The sequence below is a fragment of the Ovis canadensis genome, chromosome 3 (genome assembly GCF_042477335.2).
Source record: "Ovis canadensis isolate MfBH-ARS-UI-01 breed Bighorn chromosome 3, ARS-UI_OviCan_v2, whole genome shotgun sequence".
NCBI classification, from domain to species: Eukaryota; Metazoa; Chordata; class Mammalia; order Artiodactyla; family Bovidae; genus Ovis; species Ovis canadensis.
In genome coordinates this window covers 106,506,746-106,526,364 of record NC_091247.1, presented here as the reverse complement: position 1 = coordinate 106,526,364, position 19,619 = coordinate 106,506,746, and the positions used below count along the sequence as shown (strand labels likewise).

At 42.0% G+C, this 19,619-nt stretch overlaps 1 protein-coding gene across 2 annotated transcripts in view; it reads left to right on the top strand.

Moving 5' to 3' along the window:
- The first annotated feature begins 9,831 nt into the window (after positions 1–9,831).
- ZC3H8 (zinc finger CCCH-type containing 8) overlaps positions 9,832–19,619 on the top strand; it is a 32,144-nt gene continuing 22,356 nt past the window's right edge. Inside the window, exons 1-2 of one of the 2 annotated variants that reach the window (XM_069580636.1) lie at positions 9,832–10,030; positions 13,769–13,865. In XM_069580636.1, the coding sequence (XP_069436737.1) occupies positions 9,954–10,030; positions 13,769–13,865 (174 nt within the window). In that variant the 5' untranslated portion in view covers positions 9,832–9,953. The remainder of the gene's footprint in view (positions 10,031–13,768; positions 13,866–19,619) is intronic. The other variant, XM_069580637.1, reaches the window with a different exon arrangement.

Sequence of the window (19,619 nt, the reverse complement as noted above, 5' to 3'; positions counted from 1 at the left end):
TGCTTTCACTGCAAAGAACAAGGGTTTAACCCCTGGTCAGGGGACTGAGGTCACCAAGCCCCACAGGGCGGCCAAAAAAAAAGTCATTTCAGAATATCAGATCTTCTTTACACCCGCTTCTTTTTTTTTTTTTTAACACCTGCTTCTTAACTATTTTTGTTGTTTAGTCACTGAGTCATGTGACCCCCATGGCCTGTAGCCCACCAGGCTCCTCTGTCCATGGATTTCCCAGGCAAGAATACTGGAAAGGGTTGCCATTTCCTTCTGCAGGGGATATTTGTGACCCAGGGATGGAACCCTCGTATTATGCACTGGCAGGCAGATTCTTTACTACTGAGCCACCAGGAAAGCCTGTTTATTAAATACCTTCCTCCAAATTCTTTATTATTATTCTGCAAAGATAACTCAGTGGCAGCTCTCGGCAGTTGAGAAAGCATTTTCTGATGCAAAAAAAAAAAAAATAGTTTTTATTTTAAGATATCACTTACATTCATCTGCAGTAGAAACTTGATGTTTATTTTTCCAGTATTGAAAGTATATACTGAACTCTATCTATCCCCACCCCCAGCATCTTAATCTTGGTAGCATTGATTCACTCATTTGTTTATTCAGGAAATATTTATAGATCGTTATGCTTGACATATCATGCTATCTTCTGAGCAAAGTTACAGATATACTACCTGGGATATCTATTCTCATGGAGCTTAGAGTCTAGTAATTTGTACTTGTGAAGCCTGCACTTATCAAAATGCTAAGTGGGGTCAAGGATACCTACTTAGTTGAAATTGAACTTGATTGCATGTAATGAAAACTCAACTATACGGCTTAACTAAAAACAGATTTTAAGTTTCTTTAATAATGAGATAGCTGTTGGTAGAGGTCCAAGACTAAACACAGGCTCTGGTTAGCTTCTTGCTCTGAGATTCAGTCTGAATTCAGTCTGCGATTCACTTCTTGCTCAACTATCGTGTGACCTAGGCCATGGTCTGTATAATATCTATCTTTAAAATTTGTTGATGCTTTATGTACATGATTAATTTTTACAAATACTCCATGTGTGCTTAAGAAAATAAAATTCTCTCATTGTTGGATGCAGAACTTCTAATACCTGTCCATTAGGTCTATCCTATTAACTTCAAAGTGTTTATTAGCTATATCCTTGCCAATTTTTCTCTGTCCATTTAATAAGTCAATCAAGTAAAGGATGTTAAAATCCCTCACTATGATGTTGGGGTTATCAGCTCTTCTCCTTCATATATTATAATGATATTTTATTAGGTACATAGATGTTTAAAGTTGTTTTGTTTTCCTAGTTAATTATTGAGTAACATTACATCAAGCCATCTAGGTTTTGGGCACATTTACTTCTTTTTCTGTGGCTACTTTAAAACTTTTCTCTGCTTTTCTGCAGTTTTATTGAGATGTGCCTAGGTGTGAATTTCATTTAGTGATCTTGCTTGGTATTTGTTGAGTGATGTATACACATTTCTTGATATGTAGATTGATGTGTTTCATCAGTTCTTAAAAATCTCAGCCTTTTCTCTTGAAATATTTCATCCACCTTTTTCTCTTTCTCTTTCTCACCTTGTGGTTAAAGTTAATTATGTTTAGACATCTTGATTTATTATTGTTATTTCTAATAGTCACTTTTGTAGATTCCTTTCTTAAAGGGGGAGTATCTCTGGATAATTTCTTCTGACTTGTCTTCCGGTTCACCTGCTTTCCCCTATAGACCTGCCTAGTTTTCTACAAAAGGCCATCTTATTAATCAAGTTTCTCTCAGAGAAGCAGAATCACTAAGAGACAGATTTACAGGCAATTGGCCTTAAGCAATTGTAGGAACTGTTACAAATAATCTGTGTAAAGCTTTTCTCTGAATCTAGAACTTAGGATCTTCAAGGCAAGGACTCAGGAAGGGGAGTTGGATGTAAAGAGGGAGAGGAGAAATGAGCTAGAATCCCTAGGAGACAAACCAGAAACTATCTTCATCTCTCACCACACCCAACTTTTGTGATGTGGGTGCTCTGCAGGAAAATCTTATGCCGTTTAGCTTGAAGTTAAACATACCTTGCCCAGAAGATGGAGAAGCTGAAGGAAGATCTGTGGGAAGGCGGGTCAGCTAAAGGTCTGGTTGTTGCCCCATAGCAAGAAGGTGAACTAGCAGATAAATGATAATGTGCGTGTATTGTACCAACATCTGCACGCCTTCACTGACTTTCTGAACATAGAAACAATATGACTGCTATTTCACTTCCACCTTCCGAATTTTGTGCAAAATCTCTCTTATAGCCCACTCCAACTGGAAATATGCAAGAATAGGAATTCTGCACAACATAGAGCAGCCCAGCCAAGACGACACACTACGGAATCACCAATACACACTTTTCAACTAGGCACCCATATGCACCTCTTTCACTGGTACTTAACTTCTATCCAGATTAAAGACAATAGCAGGGACTTCCCTGGTGGTCCAGTGATTAAGAATCCACTGCCTTCCAGTTCAACGAACACAGGTTTGATCCTTGGTCGGGGAACTAGGGGTAGGGAATGGCAACCCGCTCACTCATTGGCAGCCCAAAACGTGGACAGAGGACCCTGATGGGCTAACAGTCCATGGGGTTGAATAAAGTCTGACACAACTGAGCGACTGAACATGAATGGATATATGGGAAACTAAGATTCCCCCATGCCATGAGGCAACTAAGCCTGCCTGCCACAACCACTGAGCCCTCACATCACAACTAGAGAGATGCCCAGGTGCCACAGCAAAGACCCAGGATGGCCGAAAAAAGAAAAGACAATAGCAAAATCATACTTTGGCGTATTATGGTCCTACTACACCGTGTTCAGCCAAAAACATGTTAACCCTCTTCCCTAAAAAAGATAAAAATTCTCTTTTCCATCTTTGGGTTATGTTTATTCTTCTAATTTTTCTTTTAGTTCAGTCACACTCCTCCTTTCATATGAAATAACTTGAGTAAAGAGAAATAAAGTTAACTACTATTAATACATTATGTGTTAGAAGGGAAATGGGAGGGGAAAGAGTTCATATATTTTTTGTGTATACATAATTATATTTCACACACATTTGTGTGTACACATACACATTTATCCCTGGAGAAGGAACTGGCAACCACTCCAGTATTGTTGCCTGGAGAATCCCATGGACAGAGGAGCCTGGTGAGCTACAGTCCATGGGGTCACAAAGAGTCCCACACAACTGAGCAACTAAGACTATACACATTTATATCAAGTCGAGGATGAAATATTCATAACTGTTACAATCATGTTTGCTACTGGTCACACGGTTGTGTTGTTTAATAACTACCTCCTCCCTTTACTTTTTGTTACATTCCCTTTGCCCTGAGCTGTTCTTGGCTCCTTATTGGTGAATAACTCAGATCTTCATCCCTAAAGGGTTTGGGCCATTAATAGTACTGCTTATGGGTTTTTGTTTTCTACTGACTGTAAGAATAGGACGTAGAATTAATTAGAATACCTTCAAGAATTCTCCTGAGTTTCTTTAACCTCATTGTACAAGCAGGATGACTTGATATTACAATTAATCACCCCAGCCAGTATAATAAGCTCTTTCTTTATCTGTTGATTCACTAGCCTAAGAAGTTCTAAGAGGCCAAATGGCTGTTCAAGTTTAATTAAACTAATGTCATGTTCCAAGCGTTCCTGCTTTGGGAATTAATCACTCTAGACCAGTGGTTCTCAATATGGGGATGATTTGCCTTCCAGAGGACATTGGCGATGCCTGGACACATTTTTGGTTTCACAACTGTGGGAGGAGTGCTACTGGCATCTAGTGGGGAGAGGCCAGGGATGTTGCTAAACATCTTATTATGCCCTAGACTGTTCCTCACAACAAAGGATTTATTACCCAGGGCAAAATTCCCTACACGGTACATTATAAACCTGTGACTTATCTATTTTTGAACTGAAAGTTTGTACCTCTTAATCTCCTTCTCTTACTTCACTCCCTTCCCCTCTGGCAACCACCTATTTGTTCTTTGTATCTATGAGTCTGTTTCTGTTTATGTTTGTTCATTTCTCTTGTTTTTCTAGATTCCACACATAAGTAAAACCACATGGTATTTGTCTTTCTCTGTCTAACACTTCATTTAGTGATACTTTTAGGCCCATCTATGTTGCTGCAAATGACATTTCTTCATTCTTTTTAATGACTGAGTAGTATTCCATTGCATATTTACCCCGTCTTCTTTATCCATCCATCTGTCGTTGGGCATCTAGGTTGCTTCCATGACTTGGCTATTGTAAGTAGTGCCACTATGAACATTGGGGTGTGTGTATCTTTTCAAATTAGAGCTTTCATCTTTTCCAAATATCTTCCCAGGAGTGGGATTTCTAGATCATAGGGTAACTCTAGTTTTAGTTTTTAAGGGACCTCCATCATGTTTTTCATAGTGTGGCATGTTATTTTCCCTGCACACTATTAGTTAGTCTTAAGTCCAACTCAGATTAAGGAGGATTAAACAAAAAATGAAATACAGTCCATCTGTGGTGGGAGGAGTGTCAAAGTCATACGGTAAAGGATGCAGATATAGGGAAAGGTGGAGAACGGGGGCCACTGGAGGAAGTCCACCTACCACAAACATATGTAGACTTTTACAGTCTTTATATGAAAAAACTAGTATCTGATGCCTTTTCAGGTCAGTTTTCCCTGCTTCCTGGTTTTGCTAATTTCTTTTTGGCCATGCCCTGAGGCATATGGGATCTTAGTTCCCCTACCAGGGATCGAACCCACATCCCCTGCACTGGAAGCTCAGAGTCTTAACCACTGGACTGCCAGAGAAGTCCCTTATCTATCATTTTAATTTCCTTTTGCAGCCTGATTATCTTTTGCTACACGATGGACATTTTATGTCAAAAAGTATGCATGGTAATACTTTGAGTTTTGTAATAACAGCCCTTTCCTTCAATGAAAGGTCACTACCTTAATTTAATTTTCGCCTTAGTAATGCTTCATGTGTAAAAGAAAGTGACTGCCAACAGCATGAACAACCGGGGAAGGTACAACTTCCCTGGGGAAAATGTCTGGCTTCAGAGAACTTCCCTTGGCTTGTCTGTGAAGTAGACCCTAATTTGGGCCAGGAGTCAAACAGTCCTTCCCTAAAAGAAGAAGCAAGTGAGGCTATCATAGGGTGGCCAATCTACCTTTTGAGATTTCTTTTTCATGATTAACCTTATACTGGCATCATATTAAGCACAATTTTAAAAATTCCCAATTCCCTGTTTTTCAAATGTGTGCTTTATTTTCCTGACCTGATACATTTATCTGCATATGATGCCCATTTGCCTCTAACTTCATCTCTTCCAATGGAAGTTACCTCAAGACAAACCTCAAATAATACCCCTTTTCAGGAGTCTTCCCAACCAATGTGCTTTGTTCTCTTCTGTATCCCCTTAGCACTTAATATCCACCCCCTTTCCTCCCTCCAACTAACCCTGGGCATCTTCATTTCACAAAAGTCCACTGTCAACAGTCTTTTTAAAATAGACTTTGTTTTAGAGCAGTTTTAGGTGTACACAAAAACTGGGAAGTACAATTTCCCTTGCCCCCCCAACACGGTTTACCCCATTCTTTACATCTTAGGTGAGTGTGATACATTCATTACAACTGATGAACCAATACCAATACATTAACATCCACAGTTTACATTGGATTCACTCTGTGTGGTATTCTATGGGAAAAATATACAACAGCGTGCATCCCTCATCACTGTGTACAAAATAGTTTCACTACCCTAAAAATTTGCTTTGCTCTACCTAGTCATTCTTCCTTCCCTACCCCACCTGCAGCCCTACCCTTGACAACTGCCAATTCCAAATAATTGACCAAAAATCCTGGAACTAACAAGCAATTAAAGCAAAGTTGCAGCATACAAGGTTAATATACAAAAGTCAATTGCTTTCATACATACTGCTGCTGCTGCTAAGTCACCATACATACTAGTCATGAATAATTGAAATTTGAAATTTAAAAAGTTATATGAAGACCAAAAACAAAGCCCCTTAGGTATAAATCTAACAAAATACGTACATGAATCTGTATGAGGAAAGCTACAACCTCTGATGAAATAAAATTAAATAAATGGGCATTCTTTCATTTTTTTTATTTTAAAAGCCAACTCTCCACGTGTTGAGAATCAGTGACCAGCAGAACAGAGAGGAAACCATTCATTATAGCCTTTGATGGACTTGGGCTGGCTACAGAGGACCCACCTTTCAAATCAAAGATTCAGAAACTGCTTCCTTCTCAATGATGATTAACAAAAAATTCTTCAAAACAAAGGTAGCCCCACAGATATGCAGTTACAAATGAAAAGCTCAGGGCCCCAACCCCTGTCTGCTGCAGCAAGAAAAGAGGCACCAGGATAAAATACAGATAAGTATTTAGTATATGTAGTTCCTAAATATTGCATGGGACATGCTTGAGTGCATGCTTAGTTGCTGAGTCGTGTCTGACTGACTCTTTGTGACCCTATGGACTGTAACCCACCAGGCTCCTCTGTTCATGGGATTCTCCAGGAAAGAATACTGGAATGGGTTGTCATTCCCTTCTCCAGAGGATCTTCCTGAGCCAAGGCTCGAACCCAGGTGGCCTACATTGCAGGGGGATGCCGGGGTCCAGCCCCGGTGGATCCAGGGTGATTCGAAGGTGGGGACGGAGTCGGCGTCTTTGGAAAAATACATATTTAATCACAGATATAGAGAGATTAGAAATGGATAGTGTAGTAGGAAGATCAGTGGAGAAAAAGAGGCTGAATAACTTGGATTACGTGGAATAACATCCATGCTCCAGATGGGAATTCAGCCAGAAAAACGGGAGCAAGAAAGAAGCGACATGGGGGAATCAGTCTTTCCGGAAACTGATCCGATTTCTTTATTTTTGGGTTTGCTTATATACCTTTTGTTACACATAGGGATGAATACAGAGTCACGTGGGGGTCAGCAGTCCTGACCTTTATCAAAATCAGGTGCTTCACATAAATGTATAAAAAAAAAAGGTCTTAGGAATATTACATCATCTTCTGGCCATGAGTGAGACCTGCTTACATTTTATGATCCTTTCTTTCTGATAACCAAAAAAAACTTATTTCTTCCAAGGGTGTTTTTTCTTAAACCAGGCACCACCCTCCAAATAAAGTTACATTCCTATAGGGTGAGGGTGTAGTGAGTTACAATCAAGAAAGGAATTTATTCAACCCAAGGTTAACATGATTAGTCTTAAAGGTTAATACTTATCTCTCCTATATGCTTAAAGGTTAATACTTATTTCTTCCTATATGCTAGTTATATTCATTATAAGGGTAGGGAACATGGAGATTTAGCATGAAACATCAACCCAACAAATGAAAATCCTTTCACCAATGCTCCCCTTAAGATCTATTTAGTCTTAAGATATGATAAAGTTACATTCTTACACAGCAAGGACACAGTGATATATAACAAAGTACAGTGATCTATTACAAAAGAGAAAATCCATTAACTCAAAAAGTCTAGTATTGCTAACATCAAAAACTACCATATTTCCTTTGCTATATTCCAAATACGTTGATTAATATATTCCCAGGTGCCTAAGGATATGGAGGCCTGGCGGCAATCATTGACTCAACAAGAAGAGAAAGTCCTACGCTAATTAAGACTCTCAAAATACTCCAAAACGCTCTGTGCTGTTTATGGTTGAGAGGTAGTAAACAGTCATGTGCCTAGTGGCGGCAGTAAGGATAATCCTGTCACACAAGCTAGTCTGTCAGCAGAGAGGTTTGACCTGAGACATCCTTGTCCCACCCAGAGCAGGGAATTAGCAGCAATTATTGACACAACAAATGAAGAGACCCTTCACCAATATAATTCCTAACCAACTATACTAATAATTTTAACTCCCCAAAATAATTTGCCTTTAGTAAGTCTAAAACATCTTGTGCCTCTCAGGTTGGGAGGCTGCAAGCAATCACATGTGGCTGGACAAACCTATACAGGTGGGCTAGATAACCTTCAGAGGAGTCCGTAAGCTGAAACACTCCTGTCACGCCCAAGAATTTTTATTGCCTTGGAGCTGCACGTTTACTCCTTCTCCGAGAGAAACGGTTATGGGGGAGAGCCCCCCGTAAAGTCAGAGGTGTAGGTGAGAGCATAAAACAGACTCTGGTTTTGGGGTTAGATGCTCGGGAACAGGGGGTTTCCTGAGGCTTGATCACGCCTTTGCGTATGCCAAGCCTCCTTCCTCATGACCTTTGCCATGGGCGGAATTCCTCACGCTGGCCCCCGGCAGGGGGATTCTTTACTGTCTGAGCCACCAAGGAAGTCCGCTGTAGAGTCTACCAGTCACAAAATCTGTCCACAGCTCTGTTTACTCAAGTGTGGAAGGTGACAGTATATACTTTAGAGGGCTGTTTTGAGGATGAAGTGAGTGAAAATGTGAACTGATGCTTGGTACAAAGTGAGCGCTCAAATAAACATCAGCTAGCAGCGCGCAAGCAATTTTGCCTCTCCTACCATCTTGCTGGGGCTTCTCCTTTGCTCTTAAACACAGGGTAACTCCTTAAAGTCCCTCCAGCGCCACACAGCTGCAGCTTCAGCTGGGAATACCAGACCACCTGACCTGCCTCCTGAGAAGTCTGTATGCGGGTCAAGAAGCAACAGATAGAACTGGACATGGAACAACTGGTTCCTAACTGGGAAAGGAGTACATCAAGGCTGTATATTGTCACCCTGCTTATTTATCTTATATGCAGAGTACATCATGAGAAACGCTGGGCTGGAGGGAGCACAAGCTGGAATCAAGATTGCCAGGAGAAATATCAATAACCTCAGATATGCAGATGACACCACCCTGCTGGCAGAAAGCAAAGAACTAAAGAAGAGCCTTGATGAAAGTGGAAGAGGAGAGTGAAAAAGTTGGCTTAAAACTCAACATTCAGAAAAGTAAGATCATGGCATCTGGTCCCATCACTTCATGGTAAACAGACGGGGAAACAATGGAAATAGTGACATACTTTATTTTGGGAGTGTTCCAAAATCACTGCAGATGGTGACTGCAGCCATGAAATTAAAAGTCGTTTGCTCCTTGGGAGAAAAGTTATGACCAACCTAGACAGCATATTAAAAAGCAGAGACATTACTTTGCCAACAAAGGTCTGTCTAGTCAAAGCTATTGTTTCTCCAGTGGTCATGTACAGATGGGAGAGTTTAACTATGAAGAAAGCTGAGTGCCAAAGAATTGATGGTTTTGAACTGTGGTGTTGGAGAAGACTCTTGAGAGTCCCTTGGACAGCAAGGAGATCCAACCAGTCCATCCTAAAGAAACTCAATCCTGAATATTTATTGGAAGGACTGATGCTGAAGCTGAAACTCCAATACTTTGGCCACCTGACGGGAAGAACTGACTGGTTTGAAAAGACCGTGAGGCTGGGAAAGACTGAAGGCGGGAGGAGAAGGGGACTACGGAGGATGAGACGGTTGGATGGCTTCACCGACTCAATGGACATGAGTTTGAGTAAACTCCGGGAGTTGGTGATGGACAGGGAGGCCTGGCGCTGCAGTCCATGGAGTCGCAAAGAGTTGGACACAACTGAGCGACTGAACTGAAGAGCGCCCACGCATAATTGGTATCATTCCTTAGAAACACTGTGACTTCGGTCGAACAGTTTACACTAAAGTAGAGTCTCAGGACTGAGTTTTTAAAATTCTAATACCGATTCGAGACAACGTATCCCAAAAGTGTTGGTACATGTTACTGAATAGAATTAGCACAGCGCCTGCGCAGAGCGGCGGGGCGGGGAGAGCGCCGATTTGCGCAGCGCAAGGATTGAACGGCGCATGCGCAGTGTGACCTACGGGCGGCGAGCCCCGTCGCGTGGGAACTCCTTGCACGGGGCTTGTTTCTTGGTAGCTCCGCGGCGCCGGCGCCGAAGAGAAAGATGGATTTTGAGAACCTTTTCTCCAAACCCCCAAACCCGGCTCTTGGCAAGAAGTCCGCCACGGATTCTGATCAAAGGTGACCGCTAGTCTTTTCATGCTTTGAACGCAGGGACTGCAGCCGGGTTCCGCCTTAGTTGCTCAGGGAGTCCGCGGGGGCGGCGCCGTGAGGTCCGGCGTCCAGAGGTCGTTCGGGGGCAGGAGTTAGAAGCCGGGGTTGGGTCCCGGTCCGTAGACCGCCGCGGCCAGAGGCCCGGGGAGCGGCGGGGTTCAGGCGGCGAGCGGGGTGGGGGCGGGGGAGGTTCAGTATGCTCCCTTTTCCCCGCGCCCAGGTCGCTCTGGCTGGGAGGGAGCCCGCCTGCGGCCCCTGTAGCATTTGTCTTCCAGACCGTCAGCTCCTGGAGGACAGAGATCATTTGTTGTTCTCACTACACGTGCTGGGTGCTCGTCGGTAGAAAAGATGAATCGTGAAGTATAAACAGCCAGTAATCTGCCTTTAGTCTCCCGATTTACATTGAAAATGCTTAAAGACCGTAATAAAGCAGCGAACTACATTGCGGTGTATTATTTCCCTTATGTTTAAAGAGGTACTGAGATTGCCGTGGAGAAAGTGAAAGCTGGGTAGTGGGTAAGGGAGGATGGGATGGTAGGGAAAACGTAGATCTTTTAAAGAAGGTAGGTAAGGAACGGTTACTAATAACATTGATGAGGAATGTTTGAGTAGGGGCTCGAAGGAGGCGAGAGAGGTTGATTATCTAGTGGGAAGAATATTCCATGTAAAGGTCTTGAGCTGGAGTAGACTTGCTGTGATGGGAGCGAAGTGGCCAGAAAGACAGCTGCAGTGGAGAGGAAGAATGGTGGGATTGGAAGAGAAGAGCCTGACAGGTATTGGAATGGGGGCCGGAAGGGAAGGGGCAGATTGTGTAGGGACTTGCAGTTACCATAATAAGGACTTTGGCTTTTACCTTGAGTGAGGTGAGAGGTAAGTATTGGAGGGTTTTTAGCTGAGACTTACACATTAGCAGGACCATCTGGTGGTTGAGAGTAGACTGTAGTGGCCGCTAGTAGTTAGGGTTAGTAGCAAGAAGTGGTCAAGTCTGGGGCTTCTCTGGTGATCCAGTGGTTAGGAGTCTGCCTTGTAATGTCTGGAAAACTGGTTCAATCCCTGGTCAGGGAAGATCCCACATGCCCCAGAGCAACTATCTGTGTACCACAATTACTGAAGCCTTTGTGTCCTGCAGCAAGAGAAGTCACTGCAGTGAGATCCCAGAGCTCCAAAACTAGAGAAAGTATATGCTGTGTAGCAAGGAAGACCCAGCAAAGCCAAAAATAATTAAAAATAAATAAAATGTTTTTAAAGTGCATGTTCAGTTGCTCAGTTGTGTCCAACTCTTTGAAACCCCGTGGACTGTAGCCCGCCAGGCTCCACTGTCCATGGAATTTTCCAGGCAAGAATACTGAAGTGGGTTGCCATTTCCTCTTCCAGGATCTTCCTTGACCCAGGGATTGAACCTGGTGTCTCCTGCATTGTCAGATGAATTCTTTACTACTAAGCAATTGGGACGAAGCTCAATAAAGAGCACATGGCTAGATTTTTTTAAAAAAGTGATCAGGTAAGGATGTATTTTGAAGACTGGATGGGGAATATGAGAGAGGAGTTAAGATCGACTTCAAGGTTTTTGGTTTGTATCATTAGGCTAAAGTTGCTGTTTAAGATTGTAGGGTGATTGGATCAAGAGTTCAGTTTTGGATATAAGATTTTGTCTAGTAGATATTTGGGGCTTCCTTGGTGGCTCACATGGTAAAAAATCTGCCTGCAGTGCAGGAGACCTGTGTTCAGTCCTTGGGTCGGGAAGATCCCCTGGAGAAGGGAATGGCTGGAATGGCTACCCACTCCGGTATTTTTGCTTGGAGAACCCCATAGACAGAGGAGCCTGGCGAGCTACAGACTATGGGGTCGCAAAGAGCCGGGCCTGACTGAGTGACTAACACTCCTACTGCTAGTAAATATTTTAATTGCCTTTTTTTTTTTCTTTTGGCCAAGTGACATTCGAGATCTTAATTCCTCGGCCATACCAGGGATGGAACTCTTGCCCCCCCCACCCCCCGCACCCCCACAGAGGCAGTGTGAAGTCTTAACCACTGGACTGCCAGGAAGGCCCTAGTAGGTACTTTGAATGGGAAGTTGGCTCTGCCTGCCTGAACTCAAATCTCAGTTCTGCTCTGCTAGATATCTGACATGTTTTGTAAACATTCTGTATTCAGTTTTCTCATCTATAAAATGGGCTTTTTAACAATAGCATGTATGTGGAGGGCTGTTCTGGTGTGTCTAATGTGCATGGAACAGCGCCTGGCACAGAGTAGGCATAAAGCATGTCAGATGCTACTGTTACTGTTGCTGTCGTCATTATTGCTCTAAGGAGAGCTTGCTTCCTATATAAGATAGTTCACGACTGGAAACTAGACCAGTGCTAGTCCACAGTATTTGGTTTATTGGCTCTCATAACAATGGCCTTGCTCCCTCTTCTGATAGATTTGACGGAAGCTCTGACGCAGGACAGATGAGTGTAGTAGCTGTTGGATTGGATGAAACTAACGTCCCATTTTCTCCTGCAACTGAAAGAAGTGCGGAGTCACTGTTCACAGTCCTGTGCTAGCGGCAGTTTCCACTCGCAGCCTGTTCTTCTGAAGTTGTCTAGTCCTTGCCCTTGTCTGGCGTGTGACTCAGATCTTAAGCTTTCGTCACGTAGTCACTCCTTGTCTTCAGCCCCCTGTGTCTATGTGTGTGTGAGTCGCTCAGTTGGGTCTGATTCCTTGCAACCACTAGTCTCCTCTGTCCATGGAGTTCTCCAGGCAAGAATACTGGAGTGGGTTGCCATTTCCTTCTCCACCCTGTGTCTACAGCATCTACCATTAATTAGGGTTAGCTGTATATTTTATTGGCCTCTTTGTTTCTTATAGTTTCCATTTTCATCTTTCTTAGGTTCGTTTTTAGTTTTGTTGGAATATCCTCTAGTAGTCATCTGAGACAGTCTCTGCTTGTTCAAATTCTCAGTTCTAGTGACCCTGAGAACAACTTTTCTTTCTTTTTTTTTTAAATATATTCTTAGCTGCGCCATGCGGCATATGGGATCATAGTTCCCCAGCTAGGGATCAAACTGCATTGAAAACAGTCTTAACCACCAGACTGCTGGGGAAGTCCCAACAACATTCCTTTTTGATCTTCCCACTTGAATATAAGTTTGGCTTCCTTCTGACCTCAGAAGGCACCCTGAATTCTACCTGAAATATTTTTCTCCCTGATACTCCTCTTTGTTTTCAATTCTTACATATCTTTTAGGTTCAGAAAACCTTTGGTCCCCATATCTTAGGTTTAATATGTTCCTCATATATACACCAGTTCTTATCACCCCATACCGAAATTTCTTTCTTTCTCCCAAGTAGATAGAAAGTTCTCAGAAAGTGGGAACAAGGTCTTTTTCATTGTTATATCCCAGGATTTAAGACCCAGAGCCTGGTATATGGTGGATTCTCAGTATTTGTTGAATGAATAGATGATTCATATAGCTGCTAATAGTTGACTATTAAGGTTATGTAATTTTAAGTTTCAGCTTTGCAGTTTACTCATAAACATATGTTGACATTTGCTGTTTATCATAATTTTGTACATTTCTCTGAAATATTTGGAGTAGAATATGATTTTGGAATTTCTTTGAGGGCAAGTTGAAGGTAAACCAGAGCAGTGGATATTAATGCTGTGGTATGAACCCCTTTCAGGTTGAAAACCCTTTTGTGTTATTTGATATTTTTGCTACAGAATCGGTGGTGAAATAGATGATACAGAAGTTGAAGAAACACAAGAAGAGAAAATAAAATGGAAAGTAAAACTGGAATGTGAGCAAATTCCCAAAAAAGTAAGATTAAGTTGGTGTCTTGAAAAAAACAGATAGGAAAGGGTGTGAGAAATTAGAGAGTCTGTTTGTCTCATTTTAGTCAGCATTTGAGACCAGGTTACTTATATCAAAGGAAACCTGTTTATGCTTTTTAAAAAATTAATTAAGAACTTTGTTGTCATTTAACATGAACTGATTATCTCTGAAGTGGTTGTAAACAATTTCAAAAACTTCTTTCTTTTCAAATTAGAGTTTTGATTTGCTACCTTAGCTAGCCTTAGTGACTTACAGCTTAAAGATTGTATTAGTTTGCTAGGACTGCCATAACAAAGTACCACATACTGAGTGGTGACTTAAACAACCAAAGTTTATTGTCTTGTGGTTCTTGAGGCTGGCAGTCCAAGAGCAAGCTGTTAGGAGGGTTGGTTCCTTCATAAGGCCGTGAGGAAGGGTCGGCTCCATGCCTCTCCCCTAGCTCCTGGTTGGCTTGCTGCTGGCCTTTGGTCCCCCGTGGCTTGGCTTCCAGAAGCATCATCTTCATTTTTACCTTCATGCTCCGAAAGGCATTCTCCCTGTGTGAATAGGTCTGTGTCTAAATTCCCCCCTTTTATAAGGACACTAGACATATTGGATTAAAGCCTATCCTAATGACTTCATCTTAACTAATTGTACATATTATGACCCTATTTCCAAATGTGGTCATGTTCTAAGGTACTGGGGGATTAGGACTTCAATTTGGGGAGGACACAGCCAACCCACAGCAAAGCCAACATCTGCTTCTATCTTGCTTTTTCTCCTTTGGAACCTTTGTTATTGTGAACTTTAACACACTACAAAAGAATGAGTTCAAATTGGCAGTGAGATCTGCAAGACACACATGGCCTTTAATATGATACTGTTATACTCAGCTTTATAAAAGGATTCAGGGCGGGAAGTACAGCATCTTCGTCTCAGAAGGCCTCTCAGCTACCCAGGGACATAACTTCTTTTGCCCTTTGGGGCATATATGGCTGCTGTAGACGAGAGCCGTGGTTAAAACTGAGAAATGATAGCGTGAATTTCCCAGACGTTTTTAATACTTAAAAAAAAAAATTTTTTTTTTAACTTCCTTGGTGGTGCAATGGATAAGAATCCGCCCACCAAGGCAGGGGCACAGGTTCGATCCCTCCTCAAGGAAGAGTCCATGTGCTGCAGAGCAGCTAAGGTTGTGCTCCACAACTGTTGAGCCTGTGCTATAGAGCCGGGCGCTGCAGCTACTGAGCCCGTGGGCCACAGCTGCTGGAGCCCCTGCTCCACAACAGGAGCCACTGCGCTGCGAAGCCTGAAACTAGAGAAAGGCCCGCGTAGCAACAAAGACACAGCACAGCACGGCACAACAAACACTGACTTGTGCACCGCTGCTACTGCACCCACGCTCTAGAGCCCACAAGCCGCAGCTGCTGAAGCCTGTGCTCTGACGAGAGAAGCCACTGACGTGAGAAGCGCATGCGCTGCAGAGAACCACCCCCCCCTCCCCGCCCCCCGCCTCACTGCAACTAGAGAAAGCCTGCACGCAGCAATGAAGACCCAGCACAGCCGAAATAAGTAAATAACACTACTTTAAAAAATTTTAATATTAATCACATAAGCCCCAGTCCTTTGTGCCCACTTAAAGTTCCCCAGTACATATATAACCCCATACAGGATACAGGCAGATACAACCTTCTATGGTTATCTTAAGGAGTTTCTCAGAAACAATGCTATGAGAATGTAGACAGCTAGATTACTTGTAAGTAGGCTTGCTTCAGGCCAGGCTCTTTCCTTACAAGTGTATAAAACATAAGTGTATCACAGCTAATTAAAAAAAGAACTCAAGTAAACACTGTGCAGCTCTCCTTTTCTCGGCCGTGTTCCTTTTTTTCCTTCCAGAGATGACTACTGTCCCAACTTGGGCACGAATCTCTTGCTTGTTTGCAGTTTTCCTACTAATGCTGTCCTCCTTAAGAGTGTCGTTTTCTCGTGGCTATTTTTGCACTTGGTAGAATAGTGTTGTTGTTGTCCTTTTGTCTCCTTTTTCTTAACATTATATTTTTAAGGCTCATGGTATGCATAATGTATACTTATAGAATATGCATAGTGCACACAAGTGATGTGACCTTATTTGTTCATTTTCTTAACCACATTGCATTCCCTTATTGAGTGTACTAGGTGCTGGCATTGGTAGACATTCGGCCTCACTTCCAGCTTCGGAGGTTGTGGTCAGTGCTGCTGCGTCTCAGTGGTGTCCTGCTGCACGTCTCCTCTGCAGTTCCTGTGGAGTAGAACCGCTGGGTCTTAGAGGATAAGCATCCTTCCCTTTACCATGATGCCAAGCCGTATTCCAAAGTCGTTCTACTGATTTTTATTCCCAAAGGCGGTGTAATGAGAGTCTGTATTTCTACAGAGATATCTCCACACTTTCTTAAATTTTGCCATCTGGTGAGATACCTTCATTGTCATTTAGTTTGCATTTTATTGATTACTATTAAGATGGAGCATCTTTTCATATTTGTCCAATTTAGATTTCCTTTTTTGTGTGGCAGTTTAAGTCTTTTTACCTTTTTTTCTTTTTTCTTTATTCCGGATATAGGGGATTTTTTCCCCCGTGTGGATTTATATGTTGCAGGTATCAGCTCATTTTGTAGCTTTTTCCCCAAGTTAATAGCAATTTTTGATAAAAGGTTAACGATTTTAATGTTTTCAAGTCTGTTAATCTTTTTTTCATAGTTAATGCTTTATGTGTTTTATTTACGTATCCTGAGATAATAAAAATATTTCCATACAGTGCCATCTAAAAGTTTTGCTGTTTTTCCTTTCCATTTAAGTTTATAATCACCCACAATTGATTTTTGTGTTTACTATGAGGTAGAGGGGACAGATTTTGGATCACTTTTTTTTCCATTATCCTACCCAGTTGTTTCAACACCGTTCACTGGGGGGAAAGGTGGTTCTTTTCCCATGAATCTTCAGTGTCACTGTTGTCAAAAATCAGGTGTTTGGAAAGTGTCTGTGTTCTGATGGATCCGTTTCTAGAGTCTCTGTTCTCATCCACTGGTTTATGTGTCTACCCCTCCCCTTAAGACCTCATTGTATTCATTAGTACAACGTAATGAGTTTGGATATCAAACAAGTAAGTCATCTCACGTTTTTCTTCTTTAACTGTCTTGGCTATTCTTAGCCCCTCATATTTCCATATAAATTTTAGAAATAGTTTGTCAAGTTCCACAGAAAACCCTTGTGGGACTCTCACTTGGGAATGCATTGAAACTGTAGGTCATTTGGGAGAGAATTGACATCTTTAGAATATTGGATTGTCCAGTCTTTAGGTCCTCTTTTAATTGTCTTAGCAGTGTTTTATAATTTTCTTTGTAGATATCTTTCATGCCTTTTGTTAGATTTAATGCTGGGTGTCTGATGAGGCTTTTGTGAATTACATTTTTTTTTTAAGCACTATTTCTAACTTATTTTCATTTAGCTGGCATGTTCTATTATATTCTATTATATAGGAATGCATGGGATAAAGCTTTTGAGTTCTTGTAAACGTTTCTGAAAATACTGACTTTATCCTCATAGCTGATAGGTATTTTGGCTGAAATAGACTTAGGCTTGAGGGTATTTGCCCTGTTCTCTTCTGCTACTATGTCGCCAATGTGAGTCTTGCCAGTCTGGTTCTAGTCACTTGGTAAGCATCCTGTTCTGGGAGCTTTTACATTCTTCTCTTTATTCCCAGTATTGTTAGAGACTATGAATCTTCTCATTCATTGTCCTTAAGTATTTGGTGAAACTATTCATACCCTTCATGCACAAGGAATGTGTTTTATTTTTATTCTTTGTGTTTTATCTTTATATTCTAAAAAACTTCCTCTTTCTGTTTATCTACATTTCTTGAGTCATAATTTAATGATTCAAGAGTTCTTTCTTGTTCTGCTGTCTTGTTATAACTTTCTAGCATTAAATATATATATACCATGTTGATATCTTTGTGTATTTGTTTAAAATTTTTGTGTTCTTTTCTTTCCCTTGAATTGTATTTCTTCTTCTGGGTCAGGTTTTCTCTTTGTCCTGCTGTTTTGTTTTATTCTCTAGATCTGTTTTGTTTTGCTCTCATGTTTCTCGTTGCAGTGGCTTCTGTTGCAGGGCATGGGTTCTAGAGCACAGGCTCAGCAGTTGTGGCTGCGGGCCTGCTTGCTCTTCCGCATGTAGGATCTTCCCGGATCAGGGCTTCACCCTGTGTCTCCTGCATTGTCTTTACCACTGAGCCACCAGGGAAGCCCTGCTTTTGTTTTTCTTTATGTCCTTTGAATTAAGAAAGGCCTGGGGAGTTGATGAAAGTTCTTTGCTGATCTGCTGGTGGGTCTCCATAGGCATTTCTTCTCAATGGGAAGCCTGATTGGGCACTTGATAAACCTGAGTGGGCTATGTGCATCTGTAGGTTTCCAGCAGCATGCTGCTGCTGCTGCTGCTGCTAAGTCGCTTCAGTCGTGTCCAACGCTGTGCAACCCCATAGACGGCAGCCCACCAGGCTCCCCCGTCCCTGGGATTCTCCAGGCAAGAACACTGGAGTGTGTTGCCATTTCCTTCTCCAATGCCTGCAAGTGAAAAGTGAATGTGAAATCACTCAGTCGTGTCTGACTCTTGGCGACCCCGTCTGACTCTTGGCGACCCCATGGACTGCAGCCTTCCAGGCTCCTCCGTCCATGGGGTTTTCCAGGCAAGAGTATGGGAGTGGGGTGCCATCGCCTTCTCCATCCAGCAGCATAGTAGTTTAAGAACTACTCCTTATGTGCCATGTATCCCCTTTGGCGGTCTGGCAAAGCTCTTGGGCCCCTTCTCAAAATAATGTTTTTAAGTGAATAAAATAAAATATGTTGGGTTGTAGTGGAAGTTGATTTTATTGAAACAACAGTTATCAAAATATTAAGAAATGAGGTAAGAGTAGTATGTTCTTTGTTGCTGCACTAAATAATTAGATCCAGCTGTAGGTCTCATTACTGTGTTGTAGGTCTAAATATTATGTTGGCAAAGTGATGACCATAAAACATAACATACTTTGAGATCTGCAGTAAGTATAACATGTAAAAGTCCCTGTGATTTCTGTCCGTGACAGTTGCAGCTACTGCTGATACTACTGTGGTTGCGGCCAGCGTTCGAAACAGAAGAAAATGCTAAATGTCACTTTAGGGGTTGATGAAAATTAACATGTGATTTTTATTCTCATCCAAGTCCATTGAATTCTATCATTCTGTCCATAGACTCTTGGCTAGGGGCAGGCAGGAGAGGGGCATGCATCTCCGGACAGCAGGTTATGAACCCCTGATATAGAATAGAGGATGGAGTGTTTTTCTGATGGAAGTTGTTCCCACATGTCAGAATGTGAAGGATTTCATTCTGGGGTCTTAGGACTCGTACGAGAAGACTTGGCCTTTATCAGACATTTTATTTATTTATTTTAGTTTTTTATTTTTTTAATTTTAAAATCTTTAATTCTTACATGCGTTCCCAAACATGAACCCCCCTCCCACCTCCCTCCCCATAACATCTCTCTGGGTCATCCCCATGCACCAGCCCCAAGCATGCTGTATCCTGCGTCAGACATAGACTGGCGATTCGATTCTTACATGATAGTATACATGTTACAATGCCATTCTCCCAAATCATCCCACCCTCTCCCTCTCCGTCTGAGTCCAAAAGTCCGTTATACACATCTGTGTCTTTTTTCCTGTCTTGCATACAGGGTCGTCATTGCCATCTTTCTAA